The following is a 26466-nucleotide window of genomic DNA, read 5'->3' as shown; positions in this document are numbered from 1 at the left end:
GTTCTGTCAAAAGAAGAGGAAAGAGGAAAAAGCACAGGTGCCCTGGTGGCCACTCTGTCCATAGTAATCACAGCTTAAATGCAAGATAGCGTCCATTCAGTGTGAACGCTCTCTTTTGGAAGAAGTTTTTTCAGAAGATCTCTTCCAGAAAAGCTTCTTCCAAAAGAAGCCTGCAGTCTAGACATAGCCAGGGAAAATATTTTAATATTAGGGTCCATCTTACAGAATAGTCCATGTAAGATTGTAAGTATGAAAATATTGCTATATTCTTGCAATCTGAAATACATATTCATACCAACAGTCACAAGACCTTTTCTGTCTGTTAACACTATTGCAGGCAAATAATTGTGTATAGGAAAATGGGAAATGTTTGTGGTAGTATTAGCCGTGTGGGGTTAGGCTATCATCATGCATTTGGTACAGTAGAGGCTAGTTTGCTGAATAACTGAATATTATTTAATTCAGTAACTGAGCATACTGGTTCCCACCTCCCCTACCCCATGCTGCTGTTTCTGGTACAGAGGAAGTGACAGGGGGAGGGGTATTAGGCATCTCCCTGGGAGCCAGGGTGCACAGGTAGCTGACTTTTAAGCCAGCTCCACGCACAGACTGGGAGGCTGTGTGTAACCGTGAATGCTAACTGATGAGTCTAGGCTCATCAGTTAACTGTGTACATGGTTATACTTTCACATCCCTATTTGAACCTTGGTCAGACTGCACCTATGGTCCTTATTTTCAGATGTCTGCTGAATGTTAAATTGACTCCTCTTAAAACCTAATGAATAAATGTCTCATTCCTGTTGCGCCTTTTCACAGACTGTCACAGAAACATGTATTCCATACCGACATGGTTCAAGTTATATATTATATATTTTCACATTACAAACCTGTTAATGTAACCAGTCATGTTCAAATCTAACAATATAGTTCTTTAGAGTAGAAAGCCTCCAAATTAATTTCAGTTTAGTATCATGAACTGATATTTTAGCTTAGTGAAAGTATATGGTCTCAAAGTTCAACTTAAGCTTCCTGTAAATTTTTCTTTATGAGCAAAATCAGTCCTTGTAATAAAATGTGTGCAAAGCACTGATGGACCTTCCAATTCCTACAAGTAAGAAAAAGAAACTGCCATATCATTAGAATAAGCTGAGACCAAGTATAAAAATCAAACAGCTGTGAAATGTAATAAAAAGGAATCCCGTGTTTACTCCTTTTGCTTGTTTACTGTTTACTTTTAGGCTACGTCTACACTGGCTAGCCTTGCGCAATAACATATGCAAATGAGGTGCAGAGATAAATATCGCCATGCCTCATTTGCATACTTAATGCGCTGCCATTTCGTGCAAGGGGCTTTTGTGCAAGAGGGAGCAGTGTAGAGTGGAAAACCCACCTCTTGCTCAAGAGCCATTCTGCTGCTTATTTTCAGGCAGAACAGCTCTTGCGCAAGAGGAGGTTTTTGCACAAGAAGGAGCAGTGTAGACTGTTCCTTTTCGCGCAAAAGCTCCTTGCACAAAAATGGCAGCCCATGAAGTATGCAAATGAGGTGCAGGGATATTCATCGCCACACCTCATTTGCATATGTTCTTGTGCAAGACTGGCCAGTGTAGACGTAGCCACAGCATAGCTGTGAAAGTAAACAAGGGTGCCATTTGGGGGACTAGGGGTCAGGAGCCATCCCTCCCAGGGTTGGAGCTCCTGGATTTCAGAGGTCTGCTTAAAGCCTCTGTCTTCACTCCAGAGACAGCTCTTAAAAGCAACAGAGTTTGAGCTCCTTGCAGCTTTACCATTGGGGGCAGGGAGTTTGTTAGAAAAAGAGGGAGGCAGAGAGATTAAGAATAACAAAAGGCTGAGCATTCAAGTAATTGAAGGCTCATTAGATCATCATGAGAACATTGTCGAGTACTCCACTTAAAAGGGGGGGGAAGAGGATTAATGAGTATTGTGCTGCACAGATCTGCATTTCGGCCCCTGCTGTTAAACTTTTCATAAATGTTCTTGAAAAAGAGGTACAAGGATTAATCCAAAGTTGATTGCAAAGAGTTACAAAGGGATCTCACAAAACTGGGTGATTGAGCAACACAAGGGCAGATGGAATTCAGTATTGATAAGTGCAAAGTAATGCATTTTGCATGAATGAAAAAGATAATCCTAACTATAGATACAAAAATGATGGGCTCTAAAATAGCTGTTACCATTCAAGAAAGAGATCTTGGAATCCTTGTGGATAGTTCCCTGAAAATATCTGTTCAATGTGTAGTGGCAGTCTAAAGACTAGAAAGCTAACAGAATATTGAGAATCATTAGGAAAGGAATAGATAAGACAAAATACCATATTTGCCTCTATATGAAATCATTGTATGCCCACATCTTGAATACTGTATGCAGATCTGGTCACCCCACCTAAAAAAATCTATATTATTCTGAAAAGGTACAGAAAGAGCAACAGAAATGGTTAGGGGGTAAGCAACAACTTCCATATGAGATGAAATTAGCAAGACTGGGGCTTTTCAGCTTGGAAAAGAGATGACAGAGGGGGGGACGTGTTAGAGGTCTAGAAAATCATGAAGGGTGTGGAAAAATTGAATAAAGAAATGTTATTCATTCCTTCACTAACATTAAACAAGAAGATGATCCAATTCAATTTATAGGCAGCAGATTTTAAACAAACAAATTAGGCGATGGGATGATCATGATGATTTCCTCTTCTGTTTATTCCTTCCAAAGCACCTGACATTCACCACTGTTGGAAGACAGTGGGATTGGTTCTGCCTTGGGCAGGGGGCTGGACTTGATGACCTTCTGAGGTCTCTTCCAGCTCTATGGTTCTATGATTCTATGACAGGACACAGGGTTAGAAGGACCATTGGTATAACCCTGTATGGCCATTCTGATGTTCTTTTATAGAGTTTAAATGTATCTACCCCCTGCTGTAACCTAGTAGACTGCACTCCTCTTCCAGAGCTGAGATAGAGTCCAGGAGTCCTGATGGGGTCGGTCTCTCTCTCCACTGAGTTGTTAAAAAAGTAAGAATATGCATTACAATTTTAAGGCTAACCAGTGTCCCTTACGTGGCTTGCCACAAGATGTCAGAATTTACTAGTGTTAGAGCTGAGTGGGTCTAATATTTAATTAATTTTAGTTTGTTATATAGGAGTTAGATATAGTGCTACTGTCAGCTAATTGCTAAGTTATCTGCCCCCCCCCCCCCCAAAATTAGACTTTTCCAGTACCTCAGTAGTCCCTGGATAGAGTGGTGGGAGGAGAAGAGGGCAGATGGGGTTGTCCCCGCCCCTCATTTGGTGATTAGCTTGTACTGAGCATGAGGTATAACACTGCTGAAGTCTCTGTCCTCAGTCCACCTCCCTCATGCCATCACTCCCCCCCCACAAACACATCATAGCATGTGCAGGTCGCCCCTCCCCCCCCCAAATCTGAAATGACACCCATGAAACTAAATTAATAATGTCATGGCTTTAGTATCCATTTTGGCTTAGTTTTAGTAATATTTAGTTCGTGTTTGTTGGAACTTCATGCTCTGAATTCAAATCAGTGGTTGTAGCTGCCATATCCTCTACAGGAATCCGTCAGAATGTGGGGTTTTTTGGAAGTTTTTTGGGAAAAAATGTTTTGTTGGTTTTCTCTAAATCCGTCAACTGTATTTTTGAACACTCTGCTTCATCACCTGCTGACTAAATGTTATGCGTTGTCTGTTGCTTCAGAGTGATCTAAATGGTAGGTATTCTGGTTTAGAGTCAAACTTTTCAAAACTATCCGAGTGATAGGAGCCAAAGTCCTTTTTTCTAAGTTGCATAGGCATTCAGGAGCTTGAAGAATTTTCTGCATACTGGTACTGTTTTGGTTTGGTTTTTGCTGCTCTATCCTTGCCAGTTTAGAAACTGGTACAATTAAAGTCATGGTACAAACAGTAGATGCAGATAAACTAGTATAAAACTTCTAAGCTGATATAAATAAAACATTATAAAAACTGTGTGTATACTAGCTCTAATTTTCATTTGAAAATCAATGGGACTTAGGCACCTTTGAAAATTTGACCCTAATTTTGGGTAACAGGAACAGGGTAAAATAAAAAATGTATGCTGCTGATTTCAAATAAAATTTAATGGTTTCATGACGTCTTGTGTCTTACGAACAGGTTGAAAAGTATGCTTTTTAAAAAGTGCTTTGTTTTCTTTTCTCTTTCCTAGTCTTCAGTTAAATTAATGGACTTAATGCCACTGTAAAAGGCGGGACATATGTAATTAGATTAGGAGGCTTTCTAAGATGACAAATATTACGTGTTTCTAAATGAATAAGCTTGGAATTATTGCTCTAGTTGCTTCAGTGAGACAGGTGAAAGGATCGCTTTAAAAAACAAACAAAGTAATAATGGTCAGTTTTGAAAAATGGGATTTGGTGCTCAAATCAAATAAAGAAATAATAGAAATCGTGTATATTGTTTGTTTACTGGTTAGCCATAGGGAACAGTTCAAAGGACAGAACTTACAAACCTTGAACACGTAAGTTCTTACACAGAGCACAGTTCATAGAACCATAGAATTATAGGGCTGGAAGAGACCTCAGGAGGTGATCGAGTCCACCTCCCTGCCCAGCTGACCACTCTACCCTAGTGAAAATATGAGACAAGGCCGTCTAGCCTTGATCTGATGAAGAACTTAAACACAGGTTTCACTTGAAGCACATGAGCAGTCCTACCGACTTCTGTGGGACTACTCAGAGGCTCCACAGTAAGCATACGCTAAAGTTCATTGCTGAATCAGGGCCTCAGGGGCCACGATTAAGTGCTATGTCTAATATTTCCCAGGGCAGCAATATTTCAAGTCCACCCTTTACCTTCAGTTTCCTAGTGTAAAACAAAGTTGGGCCTTGGGCAGTGCATTGGAAAGAGTGAAAGATCAGGTCGCTAGTGCTAGGGATGAGCAGAAAGATCCACGTCAGTGGGAGGAAGGATGTACAAGGAGAAGACTTTAGAATGTTTAGGCTTTAGATTTGTATCCCAAGACTTGGAGCATAAGCAAACCAAGCTTTGAAAGTTCCTCCTTCAGAAGATTAATACTTATTTAAGTGTGTCTATCTCCCTGGTGACACCGAACACTAGCCTAAAATGCATATATAATTTATGAAAGAAGCTAGAGTATGTGACTGGAATATCAGAGGTATGCTCTTATGTGACTTCCACCCCTCTTTCTGTTCCCTAATGCAGTGTTCAATTGAATGTGGCAGCGGAACCCAGCAGAGAGAAGTAATTTGTATTAGAAAAACAGAAGGCAGTTTTGATGTTTTAAACCCTTATGAATGTTCATTTTTGGAAAGACCTCCCAGCCAGCAATCCTGCTACCTCAAACCCTGTGGGGCTAAGTGGTTTAATACAGAGTGGAGCACAGTAAGTCCTGTTTTTCCTTTTCTATATTCAAGCCAGATGCATCTCTCTCCACCTCCTTTGTATTTATTTGAAAAACAGCACTGGGGGAGTAATAGTGACCTTGAAATGAGACTTCATATATTTTGCACATGAATTATATTGTTAATAGGCCTTGCTTTGGGCTGCCTCCGGGGGCAAAGCAGCTGGAAATCTTGCCTGCAGGAACAGCCAAGGAGTCCCACGATAAAAAGAGGTCCCCAGTGCCTCTTCCTCTGCCTCTCTCACGTCCCCCTCCACATTGGTGGCATGCTGAGGGGATGGGGCTCAAGCCGCTTCATCTGATCCTGACCTCTATGGGATCACTGCAAGACAACATCATCAAGATCGGTCTTTATGCTGTGTTTGGCCCCCAACTTGCCCATGGTCAAGGGAGCAGAAGAATTGTATATTGGTTCCTCCAAAACCTTAGATCTCCTCAGCGGCAAAGAAAGTGAACTAACACGGGGTTTAGTTAATCAGACAAAAGAGAAAGTACACATCTGAAATACTGTGGAGACAAGCCAGATTCCATTCTGTTGAGGGACTCTGGCTGCCCCGTCGGGAAGATTTCCAGCTGCTTTCCAGCTGACACAGCATAAAGCACATTTTATTTACCACATTATTTACATACCAAGAATATTAAGTCTCATTTCAGGGTCAATAATATTAGCCATGGGAACTATAGGCCTATAGGACCATGCTCCTGGATTTATGTGACTACTTCAGAATTTTAACTAAAGTATCAAGTTTCTGGTTGTCATGATTGTGAAAACTCAAGTGTAACCAGTACAGCGATTCTGCCAGAGTCTGCAGACAGCCTGAAAAAATATCTTGGGAAAGTGTGAAATTGCACCATCCATATTAATGGTTAGGTCTGAAATCCACTGCTTTGAGGGGTCCCACCAACACCATTCCAGAAGAGGATTCTGTGTTTGGGGGTCTTTGTTGCTGTCACCTGGTCTTGACTCTACTGGGATGCTCTAAGCTGAGGTAACTTTCCACATATAGTCTTCCTCTGAATCCTTCGTCTTCTGGGATAGATCAGCCTACCTGAAGGTGGTTTGGGAAGTATATAAGCTCAGCCTGTCCAAAGAAGAAGTGGTGAGTCCTCACCAGGTAAGGGGTACTATGAGTGCAGATCCAAGTTGGGTGGGGCTCAGGCAGGGGTGGGCAAAAGCCTCTCAGTGGGCCAAATCCAGCCCTCCTAGGGCTTTGATCCAGCCTGCAAGGCAATTCCAGGCCCCACCCCCTAGTGCATTGCCTGAAAGCTGGAGACAGCTGAGCCCTTCTAACTGTTTCTATTGAAAGGGAAAAATGGAAAAGGCTCTGCTGAGAATCTGAAGAATCAGCTTTGTATGACTGGTATATCTGTGAATTAAAATGTCTAAGGATTTTTATGAACTGGTCGGTCCATTCCTCAATGGAAAGAGTATTTCATAGAATCATAGAATAATAGGACTGGAAGGGACCTCGAGAGGTCATCGAGTCCAGCCCCCCGCCCTCAAGGCAGGACCAAGCTCCGTCTACACCATCCCTGACAGATGTCTATCTAACCTGTTCTTAAATATCTCCAGAGAGGGAGATTCCACCACCTCCCTTGGCAATTTATTCCAATATTTGACCACCCTGACAGTTAGGAATTTTTTCCTAATGTCCAATCTAAACCTCCCTTGCTGCACTTTAAGCCCATTACTCCTTGTCCTGTCCTCAGTAACCAAGAGGAACAAATTTTCTCCTTCCTCCTTGTGACACCCTTTTAGATATTTGAGCTGTAAGAAATAGCAAGAAAATACTTCTGGCTAAATTCAGAAAACAGAAATGACTGTAAATACTTATTGACATTTCTCCTAAAGGGGAGTAGAAAGGAATTTATTTAACTGATTAAATTAATGTCAGCAAGTTTTCTGTGACACTAGGTTAAAAATCTTACCACAGCTTTGCAGCAGCCCAGCTATCAAGTCAGTGCAGTGTTTTCGTGGTGCATGATTGTGGTTTTAGCTGTCCGTTTTAATCAATAATGCAACAATGCTCCCTTCTGCAGCTGCCTTTTTGAAAACTACAATACTTCAAGTTGCTCCATGAGGGCATGTGTTCCTGCAAGAGAAAACTCTTGCAATAAAATTGATTAAATAAGTTTTCAGTTGCAGGCCGGTGCAATCAAGAGTCTGAGAGTCTGATTTGGTATTCATTTTCCTCCGAAACGATAAGTCCCTTTGTGACTGAATTTAAAATAATCATGGGGCGATATTTGTTCATGATATATGGTGTAACCCTGGAAGATACTGATCACCAGCAAATTCAATTTTAAATTAAAAGGAAGTAGATATTTCTGTCCAGGTTTAACAATCCAGGAAGTTATTCTGTATTAGCTATTCCTGATTGACTGTCTGGATGTTCTTACGGTGGAAAAAAAAATTGACTCTGAATTATCTTTATCCAAGTGGAGCAAGATCATTTGAATTAAGGCAATTTTATTCTGGGATAAGACCACCCAAACAGGGAGTTATCAGGAATAGCTATTTCATTTAAAATCCACAAAATATCTTAATCCAGATAAATTAACCTATGTAAACACACCTTCAGACCTTTTTCATTCACTATGGAATCTCCATGTTTTGAGATTAGGTCCAAACCCATATAATTTAATGTTCTTCATTTGTTTAGGTTTTATATGCTAAACTTACTAAGGGGCTTGATACATTAACTCTACTGACAATTAAAGCTAACGTAATTAACTAAAAATAATCATGATTAAAAATTAACTGAGATTAATCACACTGTTAAACACTACAATACCAGTTGAAATGTATTAAATATTATTGATGTTTTCTTCATTTTTAAATATATTGATTTTTAGTATAATTCAGAATACAAAGTGTATAGTGTTCACTTTATATTACTTTTATTAGAAATATTTTCACTATAAAAAACAAAGAAATAGTACTTTTGAATTCACCTCATACAAATACTGTAGAGTAATATTTTTATCATGAAAGTGTAATTCACAAATGTAGATTCTGTTTTATATAATTGCAGTCGAAAACAAAAAAATGGAAAACCTTAGAACCTACAACTCCACTCAGTCCTACTTTTTGGTCAGCCAATCTCAAAGAGAAAAAATTGTTTACATTTACGTGAAAGGGAGAATAGGTGTTTGCATGGCAGTTTTGTAGCCAGTATTGCAAGGTATTTATGTGCCAGATGTGCTTAACATTCATACTCTCCTTCATGCTTCAGCCAGCATTCTGAGAACATGATTCCATGCTGATGATGCTCGTTAAAAAATAATGTGTTGATTAAATTTGTAACTCCCTTGGGGAGAATTGTATGTCTCCTGTTCTGTTTTTCCTGCATTTCATATTGCAGCAGTCTCTGATGATGACCCAGCACAGGTTTGTTTATAGAATGCTTTCACAGAAGATTTGACAAAACCCAAAGAAGGTACCAGTGTAAGATTTTTAAAAGTAGCTACAGCGCTCAGCCCAAGATCTAATAATTGGAAGGGCTGTCCAAAATCTGAGAGGAATGAGATGTGGAGCATGCTTTCAGAAGTCTTAGAAGAGCACCACTTCTATCCTGAAGCTACAGAACCTGAACTACAAGAAAAGAAAAGTAACCTTCAGCCAGTGGCATCTAACTCATGATGATGAAAATGAACATGCTTCAGTCTGCTTTACTTTGCATTGTTATTCAGTAGACCTTGTCATCAGCATGGGCACATCTCCTCTAGAATGGTAGTTGGAGCATGAAGGGACATATGAATCTTTAGTGTATCTAGTATGTAAATATCTTGTTACCCTGGCAACAACAGTATCACCTGAACACCTGTGAACACCTGTTCTTACTTTAAGGAGATAATGTAAACAAGAAACCGGAAGCATTATCTCCTGCAAACTTTAAGTAGACTTGTTTGCCTGAGCGATTGCCTAAACAGGAAGTAGGACAGTGTGGACTTGTATGCTCTATTGTTTTATTTTTCAATGCAATTATTTTTGTACATAATTCTATATAAGTTCATCTTTCATGATAAAGAGATTGTACTACAGTACTTGTATGAGGTGAATTGAATACAATTTCTTTTGTTTGTACAGTGCAAATATTTGTAATAAAAATTAAGTGAGCACTTTCCTCTTTGTATTCTGTGTTGTAATTAAAATCAATATATTTGAAAATGTACAAAATATTCACAAATACTTAAAGAAATGGTATTCTATTTTTGTTTAACAGCACAGTTAATTGTGATTAATTTTTTAAATAACTTGACAGAAATAATTGCTAATAAATGAGTTTACAATGACTAGAAATTTCAGAGAGCAGGTCAAGGATTGTCTAACACAATTTATTGCTTCGCAGAAAAAATTGCAGAGTGAAGTGTGTGCCATTTTACCATATTGTCTGCTTAATGTGCAGTGAAGTTGTCTCTAAATGTTCAGGAATATTCAGGCTATACCAGAGAAATTCCCCACTAGGAGAAGAGCATGTCCTAATGTTAAGCTGAGTGAGACTTCCTGTGAGGATGTTTGTAAGCAGCATTGTAGCTTTACACTTGCTGGTATGTATTCATACAAGGAAAAGAATGGCACCACAGGGCAAAAGAGATTTGGAAAGGAGTTAAAAGTTTTTGGAGATTAGGATCTAAACCACTCAGCTACTGGTGGAATTGATAACACACATGCTGCAGCCCACTGGAGTTAATGTGTCAGTTTTTATACACAGAGATTTATGGAATTATTTTAACCTAAAAGGAACTTGAGTGCAACCTTTAAGATGTGCATATATCATAGTTAAGTAAAGAAGTGAGTTTTATTTCGAGTTTTCTTATCCCCTAGTCATAACTCTGGTCATCTGAAGAAGTGGGCTGAGCCCACGAAAGCTCATGAATCCATCTACATGTTTTGTTAGTCTATCAAGTGCTACCAGACCATTTGCTTGATGTTTTTTTTTCTGTAACAGACTAATTCAGCTACCCCTTGAAGCTAAAGAAGTGATGTTCATATTGTAATTTTGTCTTACCTCACCCCTGCTGTTGTTTTTCACACCCACCCATTCATGTAATAATTCCCATTAGAAGGGTCCAGTACTACAAAAATGAACTACAACTATGAATGTTTCTGTTGAAAACACCGTAGTTCCTCCCCAAGTAGTGACTACATTCATTTGTCAATGTTTGCAGGATCTGGTCATTTGTTTTGAACTTCTTCCAATATAATGCCTTTAGTTTTTTCCTAGAAAGTGCCTATCACAATTTAGGATACTCTATAAATAATAAATAATATCACCAGCATCATATCTGTCTCAACAGGCATTTGGGAAATTTTGCTACAATCCCAGTATTTTATGTGACTAACTAACTAAAAACTAAACCATGTTAAGAAAAGGTAATACTATTTGCAGGAATAATATGTATAAAGGAAATGCTGCTTATCCCAAGAAATAGAAATTAAAGGTTTATAAAGTTGTTGGAAAGAACCAAATGCTATGTAGGTTTTCTATTGTATACTTGTTTTTTTTATTAGGGTATGTCTAGACTACAGGGCTTTTCTGGGATACCAGAGGTATCCCGAAAAAGCTCTGCCATGTCCAAGGAATGCATCTGCTTTTCTGGAAAAAAAATGTCAGAACACATTTTGTTGGCATCCCTCATTTTACGAGGAAAAAGGGATGTTCTGGAAGAGGGTATTTTTCTGACATTTGACCTCGTGTAGACAGTCCAAATGTCAGGAAAGCCTCTTTTGGAAGAAAAGTGGAAAAAGATACGCAAATTGTGATTCACAATTTGCGTATCTTTTTCCAACTTTCCTTTATATTGTAGACATAGCCTTGGAGTCCTAACTGACCACTCCTAATGAAAGAGAGGAAGGATTTTCTAGCTAAACATTTTTTATACACAGATCAGTAATCCGTTACTATCATCATATTTATGTGGAAACAACAAGGAGTCCGGAGGCACCCTTACGACTAAAAATGTGAGTATGGCATAAACTTCTGTGACTTGCAACTGATGAAGTGAGTTGCAATGCACAAAAACTTATGCCATAATAAAATTGTCAGTTTTTAAAATGCCATCAGACACCTTGTTGGTTTTGCTTAAAGAGTAACACGTCTACCTCTGAAACCTGTCATATTTATGTGGGTTTGAATACACCTTGGCTGTGTCCAGACTCAGGGGTTTTTTCGAAAAAAGTAGCCTTTTTTCAAAAAAACATCACCTGCGTCTAGACTGCAGCTGCGTTCTTTCGAAATTAAATCGAACGAACGCGGCTTTTCTTTCGATGGCGGTAAACCTCATTTCACGAGGAAGAACGCCTTTTTTCAAAAGTGCTCTTTCGAAAAAAGGCGTTCTTGAATGCCAACAGGGCTTTTTAGAAAGAGAGCATCCAGACTCACTCACTGCTTTCTTTCGAAAAAGCGGCTTGCTTTTTCGAAAGTACTGCTTGCAGTCTAGACGCTCTTTTTCAAAAGAGGCTTTTTCGAAAGATACTTTCGAAAAAGCCTCTTTCGAAAGAGGCCTGCAGTCTAGACATAGCCCTTATGAGACAAAGGAAGGGGAGCAACCATGCATTGTGGCAGTGTTTCAGGATGTTGCCTATAGTGACTTTCCATTTGTTATTTCATTGTGGGTCAAGAGAGAGCACTTTTTCATTACTGACTTTCTTAGTATGCGGTATTATTTCTGAATAATCATGAAATAAGCATGACTAAAATTAAAATTTGGTACAGATGTTTTTTTCTTGAAACTAAGTCTGCATTGAAAAATGGCTATTAAGTATTTAGCACTGAAGATGATCAAATAACTAATTGATACATGCCGTACTTGGAAAATTAGTTCTGCAAAAATGGAAATGTTCTTACAACTCCACCTATGAATGTTCTATTAATTAATTGTGTGTCTTGAATTATCCCCTAGTTTCCTAGTATGAATTATGTTTCATTTGACTACTGTGTGAAGAGCAATACTGTCCATAGTGTCTGTTTGGGAAGTCCATTCCAGTGAAATAGGTGTAAATGATCAAAATCAAGCGTGATAAATTGAGTTATCCTTCCAGTCCTTCAGTGAATAGTTCAGACAGATTAGAAAGATGCTGGGCCTGCTTACACCAGGTACAAATTTGGCCCTTTATAGTTGAGTATAATTATTGCAAATAATATATTTTTTCTGTTAAGTGGTTTCATCCCTTAATGATACTACCTAACACATTAAGACATACCTCTTTCAAGAATTAGGGCTTCATTTAAAATTAAGGGACACTAACGAATGATAGACATGTTTCAGTACCCAAAGCAATCCCATATTTACCATAAAACAATCCACAATACAGGGATCACTGAGTGTAAAACTTACTTGTAGAGCGTGCCATGTAGCAACAGTTTCCAGAGGAAGCTGTTAAAGTGACTTTGGTTCCATATATCTTCCCAACATTGCTCGTCTTTGACAAAATAGCTTATTGGAAGTATGATGAAAAATCAACATTTGTCACAAAAATGAAAAACCCCAATCTCCAGTGTTGCCTCAGAAGAACATATGATGTGTCTAAAGAGCGCTTAGATGACATCTTATCAAATGCTGTAGTTTACTCCTTTTCCATGGCCTTACATCAAATCCTAAATGACAGTCCTTTGTGTGCAGAGCCACATTTTGATTTTCCTTCTGCAAACCTTTAGTCATGTGCCTTTGAAAGTAATATCCTAAATCCTTTCTGACATTTTTTTCCCACATGACATTAAGGATAGAAATTGCTTTTTGTTTGTCCTTCTGTTTGCATTTATCTGGCCACCCCGAGGGCATCAAGAGGAAAGCAGAAAAGAAGGGAGAATACATTAGCCTCCCTCTTTCAGAGGGGGAAACAATACAAAACAAAACAACTGAGCAGAATCCAGATTTCTCTCTCAAATTCTTTAATGGTTGCTTCTCTGAAAACAAAAATGCACCTTTGGCTCTCAGGGTACATATACACTGCATGACAAGTTTGAAATAAGCTATTCCGAAATAGCTTATTTCGAAATAGCATGTTTATACTGCAGGGAAGTCTCAAAATTAGTCTGAAGCAGACTTCCCTAATGTAGACATGTCATCTCAATTTAGAGCCCCAGAAACCAGTGGGGAGGAATAACTTAGAATGGTCCTGGTGAGGGGCTATTTCAAAATAACAGCAGTGGAGCGTCTACAAACCTTATTTCAAAATAGTTGTTTTGAAATAGGCATTATTTCTCATAGAATGAGATTTACAGATTTTGGAAGAAACCGTCCGTTATTTTGAAATTATTTTGAAATAACAGAATGGCTGTGTAGACACTCACATTGTTATTTTGAAATAATGCTGGTTATCTCAAAATAACGGTGCAGTGTAGACCCACCCTCAGTTAAATCAACCAAAAGAAAATGACGGGTGGTGGTGGTCGGGGACTCCCTCCTAAGAGGGACTGAGTCATGCATCTGCCGTCCAGACCTGGAATCTCAAGAGGTGTGCTGCTTACCGGGAGCTTGAATTCAGAATGTGACTGAGAGGCTTACAAAACTGATCAAACCTTCAGATTGCTACCCCTTCCTGCTTCTCCATGTGAGAACTAACAATACGCCCAAGAGTGACCTTGAGCGGGTTAGTGCAGATTATGTAGCACTGAGAAGAAGGATCAAAGAATTTGAAGTGCAAGTGGTGTTCTCGTCTATCCTCCCTGTTGAAGGGTAGGAATCGTCGAATTCAGGAAGTAAATGCGTGGTTGCACAGTTGGTGTCGGAGAGAGGGCTTTGGTTTCTTAGACCATGGGACTCTGTTCCAGGCACAAGGATTGTTAGGAAGAGATGGGATCCACCTAACCAAGAGAGGAAGGAGCATCTTTGTGGGCAGGCTTGCAAACCTAGTGAGGAGGGATTTAAACTAGGTTCATTGGGGGGGGGGTGACCAAAGCCCTGAGGTGAGTGGGAAAGTCGGATACCAGAAAGAAATGCAAAGAGGAATGAGCAACAAAGAAGGACCCCTGATTCGAATGGAGAACGTAGGGCAAACAACTGATTATCTAAGGTGTTTATACACAAATGCAAGAAGCCTGAGTAACAAACAGGAAGAATTAGAGGCACTGGCCCAGTCCAAGAACTATGATTTCATTGGGATAACAGAGACTTGGTGGGATGACTCGCATGACTGGAGCGCTGTCATGGAAGGGGATGAACTGTTCAGGAAGAACAGGTGGGGGAGAAAAGGAGGAGGAGTTGCACTCTATGTAAGAGAGCACTATGAATGCTCAGAACTCCAGTATATAGAGGGAGAAAAACCTCTTGAGAGTCTATGGGTTAAGTTTCATAGAATCATAGAATCATAGGACTGGAAGGGACCTCGAGAGGTCATCGAGTCCAGCCCCCTGCCCTCAAGGCAGGATCAAGCTCCGTCTACACCATCCCTGACAGATGTCTATCTAACCTGTTCTTAAATATCTCCAGAGAGAGAGATTCCACCACCTCCCTTGGCAATTTATTCCAATATTTGACCACCCTGACAGTTAGGAATTTTTTCCTAATGTCCAATCTAAACCTCCCCTGCTGCACTTTAAGCCCATTACTCCTTGTCCTGTCCTCAGAAACCAAGAGGAACAAATTTTCTCCTTCCTCCTTGTGACACCCTTTTAGATATTTGAAAGCCGCTATCATGTCCCCCCTTAATCTTCTTTTTTCCAAACTAAACAAGCCCAGTTCATGAAGCCTGGCTTCATAGGTCATGTTCTCTAAACCTTTAATCATTCTTGTCGCTCTTCTCTGTACCCTTTCCAATTTCTCCACATCTTTCTTGAAATGTGGCGCCCAGAACTGGACACAGTACTCCAGCTGAGGCCTAACTAGTGCAGAGTAGAGCGGCAGAATGACTTCACGAGTTTTGCTTACAACACACCTGTTAATACAACCTAGAATCATATTTGCTTTTTTTGCAACAGCATCACACTGTTGACTCATATTCAACTTGTGGTCCACTATGACCCCTAGATCCCTTTCTGCCATGCTCCTTCCTAGACAGTCGCTTCCCATCTTGTATGTATGGAACTGATTGTTCCTTCCTAAGTGGAGCACTTTGCATTTCTCTCTATTAAACCTCATCCTGTTTACCTCCGACCATTTCTCTAACTTGCTAAGGTCATTCTGAATTATGTCCCTATCCTCCAAAGAAGTCGCAACCCCACCCAGTTTGGTATCATCTGCAAACTTAATAAGCGTACTCTCTATCCCAATATCTGCATCATTGATGAAGATATTGAACAGTATGGGTCCCAAAACAGACCCTTGAGGAACTCCACTTGTTATCCCTTTCCAGCAGGATTTAGAACCGTTAACAACCACTCTCTGACTACGGTTATCCAGCCAATTATGCACCCACCTTATCGTGGCCCTATCTAAGTTATATTTGCCTAGTTTATCAATAAGAATATCATGCGAGACCGTATCAAATGCCTTACTAAAGTCTAGGTATATGACATCCACCGCTTCTCCCTTATCCACAAGGCTCGTTATCTTATCAAAGAAAGCTATCAGATTAGTTTGGCATGACTTGTTCTTCACAAACCCATGCTGGCTATTCCCTATCACTTTATTACCTTCCAAGTGTTTGCATATGATTTCCTTAATTACCTGCTCCATTATCTTCCCTGGGACAGACGTTAAACTGACCGGTCTATAGTTTCCTGGGTTGTTCTTATTCCCCTTTTTATAGATGGGCACAATATTTGCCCTTTTCCAGTCTTCTGGAATCTCCCCTGTCTGCCATGATTTTTCAAAGATCATAGCTAAAGGCTCAGATACCTCCTCTATCAGCTCCTTGAGTATCCTGGGATGCATTTCATCAGGACCTGGTGACTTGCTGACATCTAACTTTCCTAAGTGATTTTTAACTTGTTCTTTGTGTATCCTATCTTCTAAACTTACCCTCTCTCTGCTTGTATTCACTACGTTAGGCACACCTCCAGACTTCTCGGTGAAGACCGAAACAAAGAAGTCATTGAGCATCTCCGCCATTTCCAAGTTTCCTGTTACTGCTTCTCCCTCCTCACTAAGCAGTGGGCCTACCCTGTCCTTGGTCTTCCTCTTGCTTTTAATGTATTTATAAAAGGTCTTCTTGTTTCCCTTTATGCCTGTAGCTAATTTGATCTCATTTTGTGCCTTTGCCTTTCTAATCTTGCCCCTGCATTCCCGTGTTGCTTGCCTATATTCATCCTTTGTTATTTGTCCTAATTTCCATTTTTTATGAGACTCCTTTTTTATTTTGAGATCATGCAAGATCTCCTTGTTAAGCCAAGCTGGTCTTTTGCCATATTTTCTATCTTTCCTACACAGCGGAATTGTTTGCTTTTGGGCCCTTAACAACGTCCCTTTGAAATACTTCCAACTCTCCTCAGTTGTTTTTCCCTTCAGTCTTGCTTCCCATGGGACCTTACCTACAAGTTCTCTGAGCTTATCAAAATCTGCCTTCTTGAAATCCATTACCTCAATTGTGCTGGTCTCCCTTCTACCTTTCCTTAAGATCATGAACTCTATTATTTCGTGATCACTGTCCCCTATACTGTCTTCCACTTTCAAGTTCTCAACTAGTTCCTCCCTATTTGTTAAAACCAAATCCAGAACAGCTTCTCCTCTGGTAGCTTTTTCAACCTTCTGAAACAGAAAGTTGTCTCCAATGCAGTCCAGAAACTTATTGGATAGCCTGTGCCTCGCTGTGTTAGTTTCCCAACATATGTCTGGATAGTTGAAGTCCCCCATCACCACCAAATCTTGGGCTTTGGATAGTTTTGTTAATTGTTTAAAAAAGGCCTCATCCACCTCTTCCACCTGGCTAGGTGGCCTGTAGTAGACTCCTAGCATGATATCACCCTCGTTTTTTACCCCTTTTAGCTTAACCCAGAGACTCTCTACACAGCTATCTCCTACATTCATCTCCACTTCAGTCCAAGTGTGTACATTTTTAATATACAAGGCAACCCCTCCTCCCTTTTTTCCCTGTCTGTCCTTCCTGAGCAAGCCGTACCCTTCCATACCAACATTCCAATCATGCGTCCCATCCCACCAGGTTTCTGTAATACCAATGATATCATAGTTGTATTTATTGGTTAGCAATTCCAGTTCTTCCTGCTTATTACCCATACTTCTCGCATTTGTATATAGGCATCTAAGATACTGATTTGATCTTGCCTCCCTGTTGTGCCCTGACCCTACTTTCTCCTTGCCATTATAGGCCGTAGTCCCCCCTATTTCCAACCCATCTCCCAGTCCCGCACATTCAGCACTTACCTGTGGGCTTTGCTCACCTGCCCCCGACAAACCTAGTTTAAAGCCCTCCTCACAAGGTTAGCCAGTCTGTGTCCAAACAAGGCCTTCCCGCTCCTGGAAAGGTGAACTCCATCTCCGCCAACCAGTCCTTCCTGGAAGAGCACCCCGTGATCAAGGAAGCCGAATCCCTCCTGGTGACACCATCGTCGCAGCCAGGCATTCACCTCCAGAATGCACCTCTCTCTGCCCGGGCCCCTACCTTTGACAGGAAGGATAGAAGAGAATACCACCTGCGCTCCAAACTCCTTCACCCGTACTCCCAAAGCCCTGTAGTCACACTTGATCCGCTCAGTGTCACACCTGGCAGTATCATTTGTGCCCACGTGGATGAGTAGCATGGGGTAGTAGTCAGAGGGCCGGATAATCCTCGACAATGCCTCCGTAACATCTCGGATACGGGCCCCTGGCAGACAGCATACCTCTCGAGATGAGCTGTCAGGGCGACAGATGGGTGCCTCCGTTCCCCTCAGAAGAGAGTCTCCAACCACCACTACCCTACGTTTCCTCCTCGCAGTGGTGGCAGGAGACTGCTCAACCTTGGTGGTGCAAGGCCTGGTCTCCTCCACTGTGGGGGATGACTCCTTTTCTCCTGCTGAAAGTAAAGTGTAACGGTTATGTAACACAGTGGGAGGGTTAGGAGCAGGGGTGGAACACTGCCCGCTGCCGGAAGTAACCAGCTGCCAGTGCTCACCCTGCACCACTGCCTCCTCCATAAGTGGCTGGTCAACAGTCCCACATCCTACGACAGTGACCTCCGTGGACTCCACAGGAATACTGTCCAGGAATTCCTCATGGCTTCGAATGCTCCTCAGCCTGGCCACCTCCTCCTGTAGCTCTCCCACCTGCTGCCTGAGAGATTCCACTAGCAGGCACCTTTCACAATGGTTGTCTCCCCCAGCCTGGAGATCACTCAGTGGGAATTGCAAGCCACAAATACAGCAAGACCACACCAGGACCTGGGTAGAGGCATCCATGCTCAGGTTCTCTGTCTGGATACAGGCACAGGTGGAGGAGACAGGAGAAGTACTGGCACAAGCGCTTCGGGTCTTCATCACCATCAGTCACTCCCTCTGCCCAACTCCCTCTTCAACTCCCCTGTCTGCAGTCCCCTGTCCGCTTCGCTCCCCTGGTCGTACTGCTCTGGCTTTTTAAAGCCTGCTTGCCTAGGTCAGGCCTGCCCCCTTCTGAGTCACACAGGGGAAGGCTGAGCCTGAGGCTAATCAGAGGCAATCAAGGGAACAATGGCAGGCTCTCAGTCCCAACTGCCACAGAAGCTGAAACTGAAACTGCTAGCACTCACCTGGAATCAGACTCAATTCACACCACTTCAAACTGTAAAATTCAAACAGTCAGGCACACACACACACTCACACCACAGCTTGTACTCTCACCGGGTAGCCTCTTCGGCGGTGGGGTCGCTTTGCTCTCCCTCTTCAACTCCCCTGTCTGCAGGGAGTTTAGAGATGCAAACAACAGCAGTGATGTTGTGGTTGGTGTCTGCTACAGGCTGCCGGATCAGTTGGATGAGGTAGATGAGGCTTTCTTCAGACAACTGAGAAAAGCTTCCAGATCGCAGGCCCTGGTCCTCATGGGGGACTTTAATCACCCTAACATCTGTTGGGAGACCAATACAGCAGTACACAGACAATCCAGGCAGTTTTTGGAGAATGTTGGGGATAACTTATTGGTACAAGTGCTGAAAGATCCGACCAGGGGCCATGCGCAGCTTGACTTGCTGTTCACAAATAAGGAGGAACTAATAGGGGAAGTAGAGGTGGGTGACAACATGGGAAGCAGTGATCAGGAGATGGTAGATTACAGGAACCTGACCAAAGGAAGAAAAGAGAGTAGTAAAATACAGACTTCAGAAAAGCAGACTTTGACTTCCTCAAAGACCTGATGGGCAGAATCCCCTGGGATGCTAACATGAAGGGGAAAGGAGTCCAGGAGCACTGGCTGTATTTTAAAGAAACCTTATTGAAGGCACAGGAAGAAACCATCCCGATGCGCAGCAAGAGAAGCAAATATGGTAGGTGACTAGATTGGCTTAATGGGGAAATCCTTGGTGAACTTAAGCACAAAAAGAAAGCTTACAAGAAGTAGAAACTTGGACAGATGACTGGGGAGGGGTATAAATGTATAGCTCGAGAATGCAGGGGACTTATCAGGAAGGAGAAAGCGCAGTCAGAATTGCAACTAGCAAGGGATGTGAAGGGTTACAAGAAAGATTGCCACAGGCATGTTAGCAAAAAGAGGGTGATCAGAGAAGGTGTGGAGCCCTAAATGGATGAGGGAGGTAACCTAGTGACAGACGATGTGGGGAAAGCTGAAGTACTCAATGCTTTCTTTGCCTCTGTCTTCACGGACAAAGTCAGCGCCCAGACAAATGCACTAGGTGATGTAGTATGGGAAGAAGGTAGACAGCCCGTGGTGGGGAAAGAACAAGTTAGGAACTATTTAGAAAAACTAAACATACACAAATCCATGGGTCTGGATTTAATGCATCCGAGGGTACTGAGGGACTTGGCAAATGTCATTGAAGAGCCTTTGGCCATTATCTTTGAAAAGTCGTGGAGATCGGGAGAGATCCCGGATGATTGGAAAAAAAGCAAATGTATTGCCCATCTTCAAAAAAGGGAAGGAGGACAATCCAGGGGACTATAGACCAGTCAGTCTTCTCAGTCCCCAGAAAAATCATGGAGGGGATCTTCAAGGAATCCATTTTGAGGCACTTGGAAGAGGGGAAAGCGATCAGGAATAGTCAGCATGGATTCACAAAGGGCAAGTCGTGCCTGACCAATCTTATTAGCTTCTATGATGAGGTAACTGGCTCTGTGGACATGGGAAAGTCAGTGTATGTGATATAACTTGACTTTAGCAAAGCTTTTGATACAGTCTCCCACAATATTCTTCCCAACAGCTTAAGGGAATATGGATTGGATAAGTGGACTGTAAGATGGATAGAAAGCTGGCTAGAGGTCGGGCACAGCGGGTAGTGATCAATGGCTTAATGTCAGGTTGGCGGTCGGTTTCTAGCGGAGTGCCCCAAGGATCTGTTCTTGGACCGGTTTTGTTCAACATCTTTATTAATGACCTGGATGAGGGGATGGATTGCACCCTCAGCAAGTTTTCAGATGACACTAAGCTAGGAGGAGAGGTAGATATGCTGGAGGTCAGGGATAGGGTCCAGAATGACCTGGACAAATTGGAGGATTGGGCCAAAAGAAATCTGATGAGGTTCAACAAGGACAAGTGTAGAGTCCTGCACTTGGGTCGGAAGAATCCCAAGCATTGGTACAGGCTGGGGACTGAATGGCTAAGTAGCAGTTCTTCAGAAAAGAACCTGGGGATTACACTGGGTGAGAAGCTGGATATGAGTCAACAGGGCGCCCTTGTAGCCAAGAAGGCTAATGGCATATTAGGTTGTATTAAGAGGAGCATTGCCAGCAGATCCAGAGAAGTGATTATTCCCCTGTATTCGGCTCTGGTGAGGCCACATCTGGAGTATTGTGTCCAGTTCTGGGCTCCCAACTACAGGAAGGATGTGGACGCATTGGAGAGGGTCTAGCGGAGGGTGACCAAAATGATTAGGGGGCTGGAGCACATGACTTATGAGGAGAGGCTGAGGGATTTGTGTTTGTTTAGTCTGAAGAAGCGAAGAGTGAGGGGGGATTTGATAGCAGCCTTTAACTTCCTTAAGGGAGGTTCCAAAGAGGCTGGAGAAAGGCTGTTCACAGTAGTGATGGATGGCAGAACAAGGAGCAATGGTCTCAAGCTGCAGCGGGGGAGGTCCAGGTTGGATATTAGGAAAAACTATTTCACTAGGAGGGTGGTGAAGCACTGGAATGGGTTACCTAGGGAAGTGGTGGAATCTCTATCCATAGAGGTTTTTAAGTCTCACCTTGACAAAGCCCTGGCTGGGTTGATTTAACTGGGATTTGTCCATCCTTGGTCAGAGGGCTGGACTCAATGACCCCCTGAGGTCTCTTTGAGTTCTATGATTCTATGAAATCCAGAGTAACTCAGTAGAAATCAATCTAAAAATAAGACCTGGATTCAAGTCTTGAGTTCTGCCACAAACTTTGTGTGACATTGGCCAATATGCTTACCCTCTCCGTGCCTCAGTTTCTGTTGAGTACAATGGGATTGATGATATTCCCTACCTCACAGGAAAGGTAATGTATAGCAAGCCTATTCACTGCGGCACATGGGAAATAGTCAGCTGCAGATAAAGACATTGTAATTCTTCTTGGTTAAATGTGCATGGAGAGGAAAGGGAAATGGAGGCCAACGTGGTTAAATAGTGATGTAAAAACTAAACCAATGTAAACAATAGGCTTTTAAAAGTGTTAAAATATATATTGTGTGGTAATGAAAAAGATGGAGAAGTATATAAAATAAGCAAATGGAAATAAGAAGAATAATTAGAGGAGACAGAAAAAATAATACAGGATATAAAATTACAGAGAATGTTTCTACCAAATTGTAAAATTGTTGTAGAATGTAAAGATATAGGAGTTGGTCAAGAATGACAAAAATGTAAACAAACCCCAGACTTCTTGGCAGGAGTTAGAGAATTGGTGAAAAGAAATGACTTTATGGCAGTCAGAGCACCAGATCCAAATGACTGTCCTCCACCAATGTTGAAGGAAATGAGGAAAGGTGTTAGTGAAATGTTGACTGATATGACTTGCTACCCTAAAACACCTCTATGTGGGGGGTTTAATAACATTATTTTGAAAAGGACTGTGAAATTAGTCTGTAAATCTATATATGATTGGAGGAACGCAATAGTGTTTTAAGAAGGATTTAATAAGGGAACATTTTGCAAACATTTATTTAGGGCTAGATTGTGCTATTTAGTGATTAGGGAATAATGTGGAGCTGTACCACCCAGGCAACTGTTAAAATACAATACATTATTTAACATATGTTGTGCAAAAGTTAGTCACCAGTTAAGACCCCAGCACCTACAACATCGCACCATGTGTGAAGCAGCAGCCTGAAAAAATGCATGAATCTTGCAGCAGACTTAGTTTGAAAGCAGACAGTTAATGATGATTCTAAATACTCTGCACTGAAAAATGTGGTGACCTTTCACATTCACGGGCTGTGAATGTCTCATGAATATCCACTTAATCAGGTCGGGGGGGGGGGGGGGGTGGAACACTACTCTGAGCTCATTCTAACACTCAGGATTCTCCAAATTTTCAGTAGATGAGGGTAATACCTTGCTCTTATGTTGCACCTTTTATCAGTCTCTCTCAAAGCACCTTACGAAGGAGGTCAATACAACACAGTGCAAGTGCAAGGGCCTAGTATAGAGTAGATGGTGTGAACTGTCAGTGTGAGATCGCAGTGAAAGAGCTGATTTACCTACTGTCGAATAGAATAGAATAGAATAGAATAGAATAGAATAGAATAGAATAGAATAGAATAGAATTTTGTGCACCTCTTTGGAAAAACACCACATTTCACTTCTGCACGGGCTTGAATTCAATTTTTCAAGGGAACCAGATGGTGCACAGGTTAACAGAATCTTCAATAGCCAGAGCATCAGTTCATATTCAGTTTCGTATGCAGGAGACTGACATCTATTAGCAAATGGTGGCTATTTGTTGACTTGTGTGAAGTCATTTTGCTAGTGAACAAGTGTCCCTCTGTAAGAACTCTGCTGATAATCAATACTCATTCCCAACTTGCTGGCACTCTCAAGAGAGAAGCCAAAGACTAAAGGAAACATATAGGCTGAAATAAGTGTCCTCAACCTATGGGCTACACATAGTTGGGTAGCCTGTCGGTACTTCCATCTTTATTGCACCTCTTGTCCCTATAAAAAGAAGACGCCAGTCTCCAGGACAGACAAACTGACACTTTTTATGGGTGCCTCCACTGATTCCCTAGATTCTTTTTCAGAACAGTGGGTATTGTCTGGACTTCTCTGTTCACTGTCCCCTGTTGGTTCCCATCTTTTAACTCTGTTACCTGCATACGCCTTCCTGTTTTTGCCATTCATTCTCTCTGCTAATTAGTTGATCCCTTATGTAACCTTCCCAGTCCTAATTCTTTGTTGTGGAATGGCTGCTAATGTTCCTTTTGAATGGGTTCCACCATTGCTTCCGGGATCAGATAGGCTGACACCTTTTATGATCACTGAATTTATATGAAATACTAGTGGCCAGGTTTTGCAGTTCTGGGATATGTCTACACTGCAGTTAGATACCTGCTCCTATACCATGTCAGCTGACCTAGGCTCGCAGGGCTTGGGTGGCAGGACTATTTAATTGTGGAATTCAAGCCTTCTACCTCCCCACCAAGCCTGAAAGTATATGGCACAGTTAAACAGACCCTTTTCATTAGCCCCACACAAGCCCAAGTCAGCTGGTATCGGCCAGCCATGGGTTTTAAACAGATGTGTCAACATTCCCTTGATAAGCCAAAGTAGATTGTGATGTCCTGGAAGAAATTTGAAGGTAAAAGCTAGATTATTATTTAATAGTACATTGATCAAAATCCAATAACAGAGTATTTTCCTCTGAGATGGCTTTTTCCTTTCGTTAATGCTTATGGTATAATATCTCAAGAAAAATATATTTTATTAAAGGTTTCTCATTAGCTATTTCCTGCATTGAGTTTTCATTTATTTTTTAGTTGCAATAAAGTTAACCACCCGATAATCTCAGGACATGCACTCCCTTGCATAATACAGGATTATTTAAAACTGAATGATAATTTAGAGAGAAATGGCATATTCACAATGTGCAGGAACCTCCACCTTTCTCCAAAGCAAAGCAAAGCAGAGGTGAGTTTCTTCATCTGAGAAACTGCTGTTGGGAGACAAGCCCTGTTGGGAGCTGGTGGAGGGTGGGGCGGGGGGGCCTGGAGGAAGGGGGAGCGGGAAGCACAGCTGGCGGGGAGGGGTGTGGGACGGGCCGGCAGGAAGGGGGGTGGGAAGCAGAGCTGGCGGGGGTGGGGAGCGGTGCAGCAGGTGGGGGGCTGGGAGGAAGGGGGGGTGGGAAGCAGAGCTGGCGGGGAGAGGTGCAGAGGCACTGGCCGGGGGAGAAAAGGAAGAGGAATGGGCTGGCAGGAAGCAGAGCTGGGGGGAGGGTGCAGGGGGGCTGGCCGGGGTAGATCAGGATGGGAAGTGGGGGAGAACCAGCCGACCGGGAAGGAGCGGGGGGAGTGAGCAAATCAGCCGGCAGAGAGCGGGACTGACCTGGGTACTTGCTGCCTGTCCTATGCAGGCTCCTGACAACACATGAGTGAAGAGGAGGCTTCCCCTCCTCCTCACACTCAACCAATTGAGGGCGCCCGGCAGCAATCGCGGCCCCGCCTCCTAGCTGGGACTCCCAGCCACTCCCACCAGGCTTCCATCCGGTGCGCAGCCGGAAAAATCAGAAAATACCAGACATTGCACTTGTCTGGTATTTTCTGATCTTTTTTACCAGACAGAGAGTGTAAATACCGGACTGTCAGGTACAATACTGGACACCTGGCAACCCTATCCCTAGAGGCTAAAAATGCCGACACCCTGTACCTGTCTGTTCCAGCCAGCCCATCTGCTTGCGTCTTTCAGTGCTCACCCTGTCTGAGAGATGCCTCACCATTGTGGAGCATGTTTACAGTGGAGGCCATGTTCAAAGGATCCCCACCCGCAGGCCATGAATTGAGCCCTACTTAAACCCAAATGGCACCATAGACCGCAAACAAACAGGCCACAGGCCACATGCAGCCCGTGGGCTGTGTGTTGAGTAGCCTTGTTCTACATCAGTGTTCAACTCACAGTCAATTTGATCTAATTTAAGTTTTATTTTTTTAATGGAGTGAAGAGGCATAACTTCTGGTTGAAAGTAGAATTTATCCATTACAATAGATAAATTAGATTTGGCTCCTTTACCATTTATCGGTACTACTTTTGTGCCTATTTTGGCTTTTCTCTGATTAGATGTTTTTTTTTCATTTAATGGTCGAGGGATACATAGCAGTCCCCAATGCACTTTCCTCTGCTAAAAGGAGTTTAAGGTAATAACACCCACATAACGTTTCTAATTCAGTTTCCAGAAACCACTATCAAAGACTGGAATTTTTAAAGGCCTTTGTGAAGATACTGGCTGCTTTGTTTAAAACACTTAATCCTCTTAGGGAGGTCTCCAGAATACCTGAAAGTGCTCTTTCTGTGTCTGATTTACAGTTTCCAGGAACCAGAGCAGAACTATTAGCAATTAGAAGCGGTATGTGCAAGCATACAAGCAAGTGCTGCGACAGTAATAAGTCACACTGTAAATCTGTGATCTGAATGTGATAACTTCTCTTAGGGCCAAATTCAGCCCATGTCTGCCCTGGCACAGCTGCACCACAGTCGATAGAATGGTACTCACTTTAGACTCAGTGAATCTGAACTTGGTGAAGTCCTCTTGGCTCCCAAAATGAAGCAGCACCTCAGTGGTTATGCGGAGTAGGATGATCCAGGAAGTAGAAAGGACACAGAAGAGAATTCTGTCCCTACAGTTCTGCCGCGTGGTATGTGGGAGGATGTATGATATTTACTGCTCCCTTGGGCTGACCTTAGAGACATGACAAGTAGGTCTGCAACCTTTCCTGAAATTACAGCTTGCTACATCTGCCATTGAGCTATAAAGACTCAGCTGCTATTGTACCATCTGCCCTCCCTTTCTTTTTCATTTCCAACATTCTCCCATGTTGTTCTGCAGTGCAAGAACTGTTTGTTACAATCAAGCATGAT

General features: G+C 42.2%; 1 protein-coding gene across 2 annotated transcripts in view; it reads left to right on the top strand.

Annotated features, from left to right (window-relative positions):
• THSD4 (thrombospondin type 1 domain containing 4) overlaps window positions 1–26466 on the top strand; it is a 687220-nt gene that overhangs the window by 647953 nt on the left and 12801 nt on the right. For both annotated transcript variants that reach the window (XM_075897743.2, XM_075897744.2), the window contains one exon: window positions 5222–5401. In XM_075897743.2, the coding sequence (XP_075753858.2) occupies window positions 5222–5401 (180 nt within the window). The remainder of the gene's footprint in view (window positions 1–5221; window positions 5402–26466) is intronic.

The sequence above is a fragment of the Pelodiscus sinensis genome, chromosome 14 (genome assembly GCF_052426305.1).
Source record: "Pelodiscus sinensis isolate ZL-2025 chromosome 14, ASM5242630v1, whole genome shotgun sequence".
NCBI classification, from domain to species: Eukaryota; Metazoa; Chordata; order Testudines; family Trionychidae; genus Pelodiscus; species Pelodiscus sinensis.
This window is presented reverse-complemented; position numbering and strand designations above follow the sequence as displayed.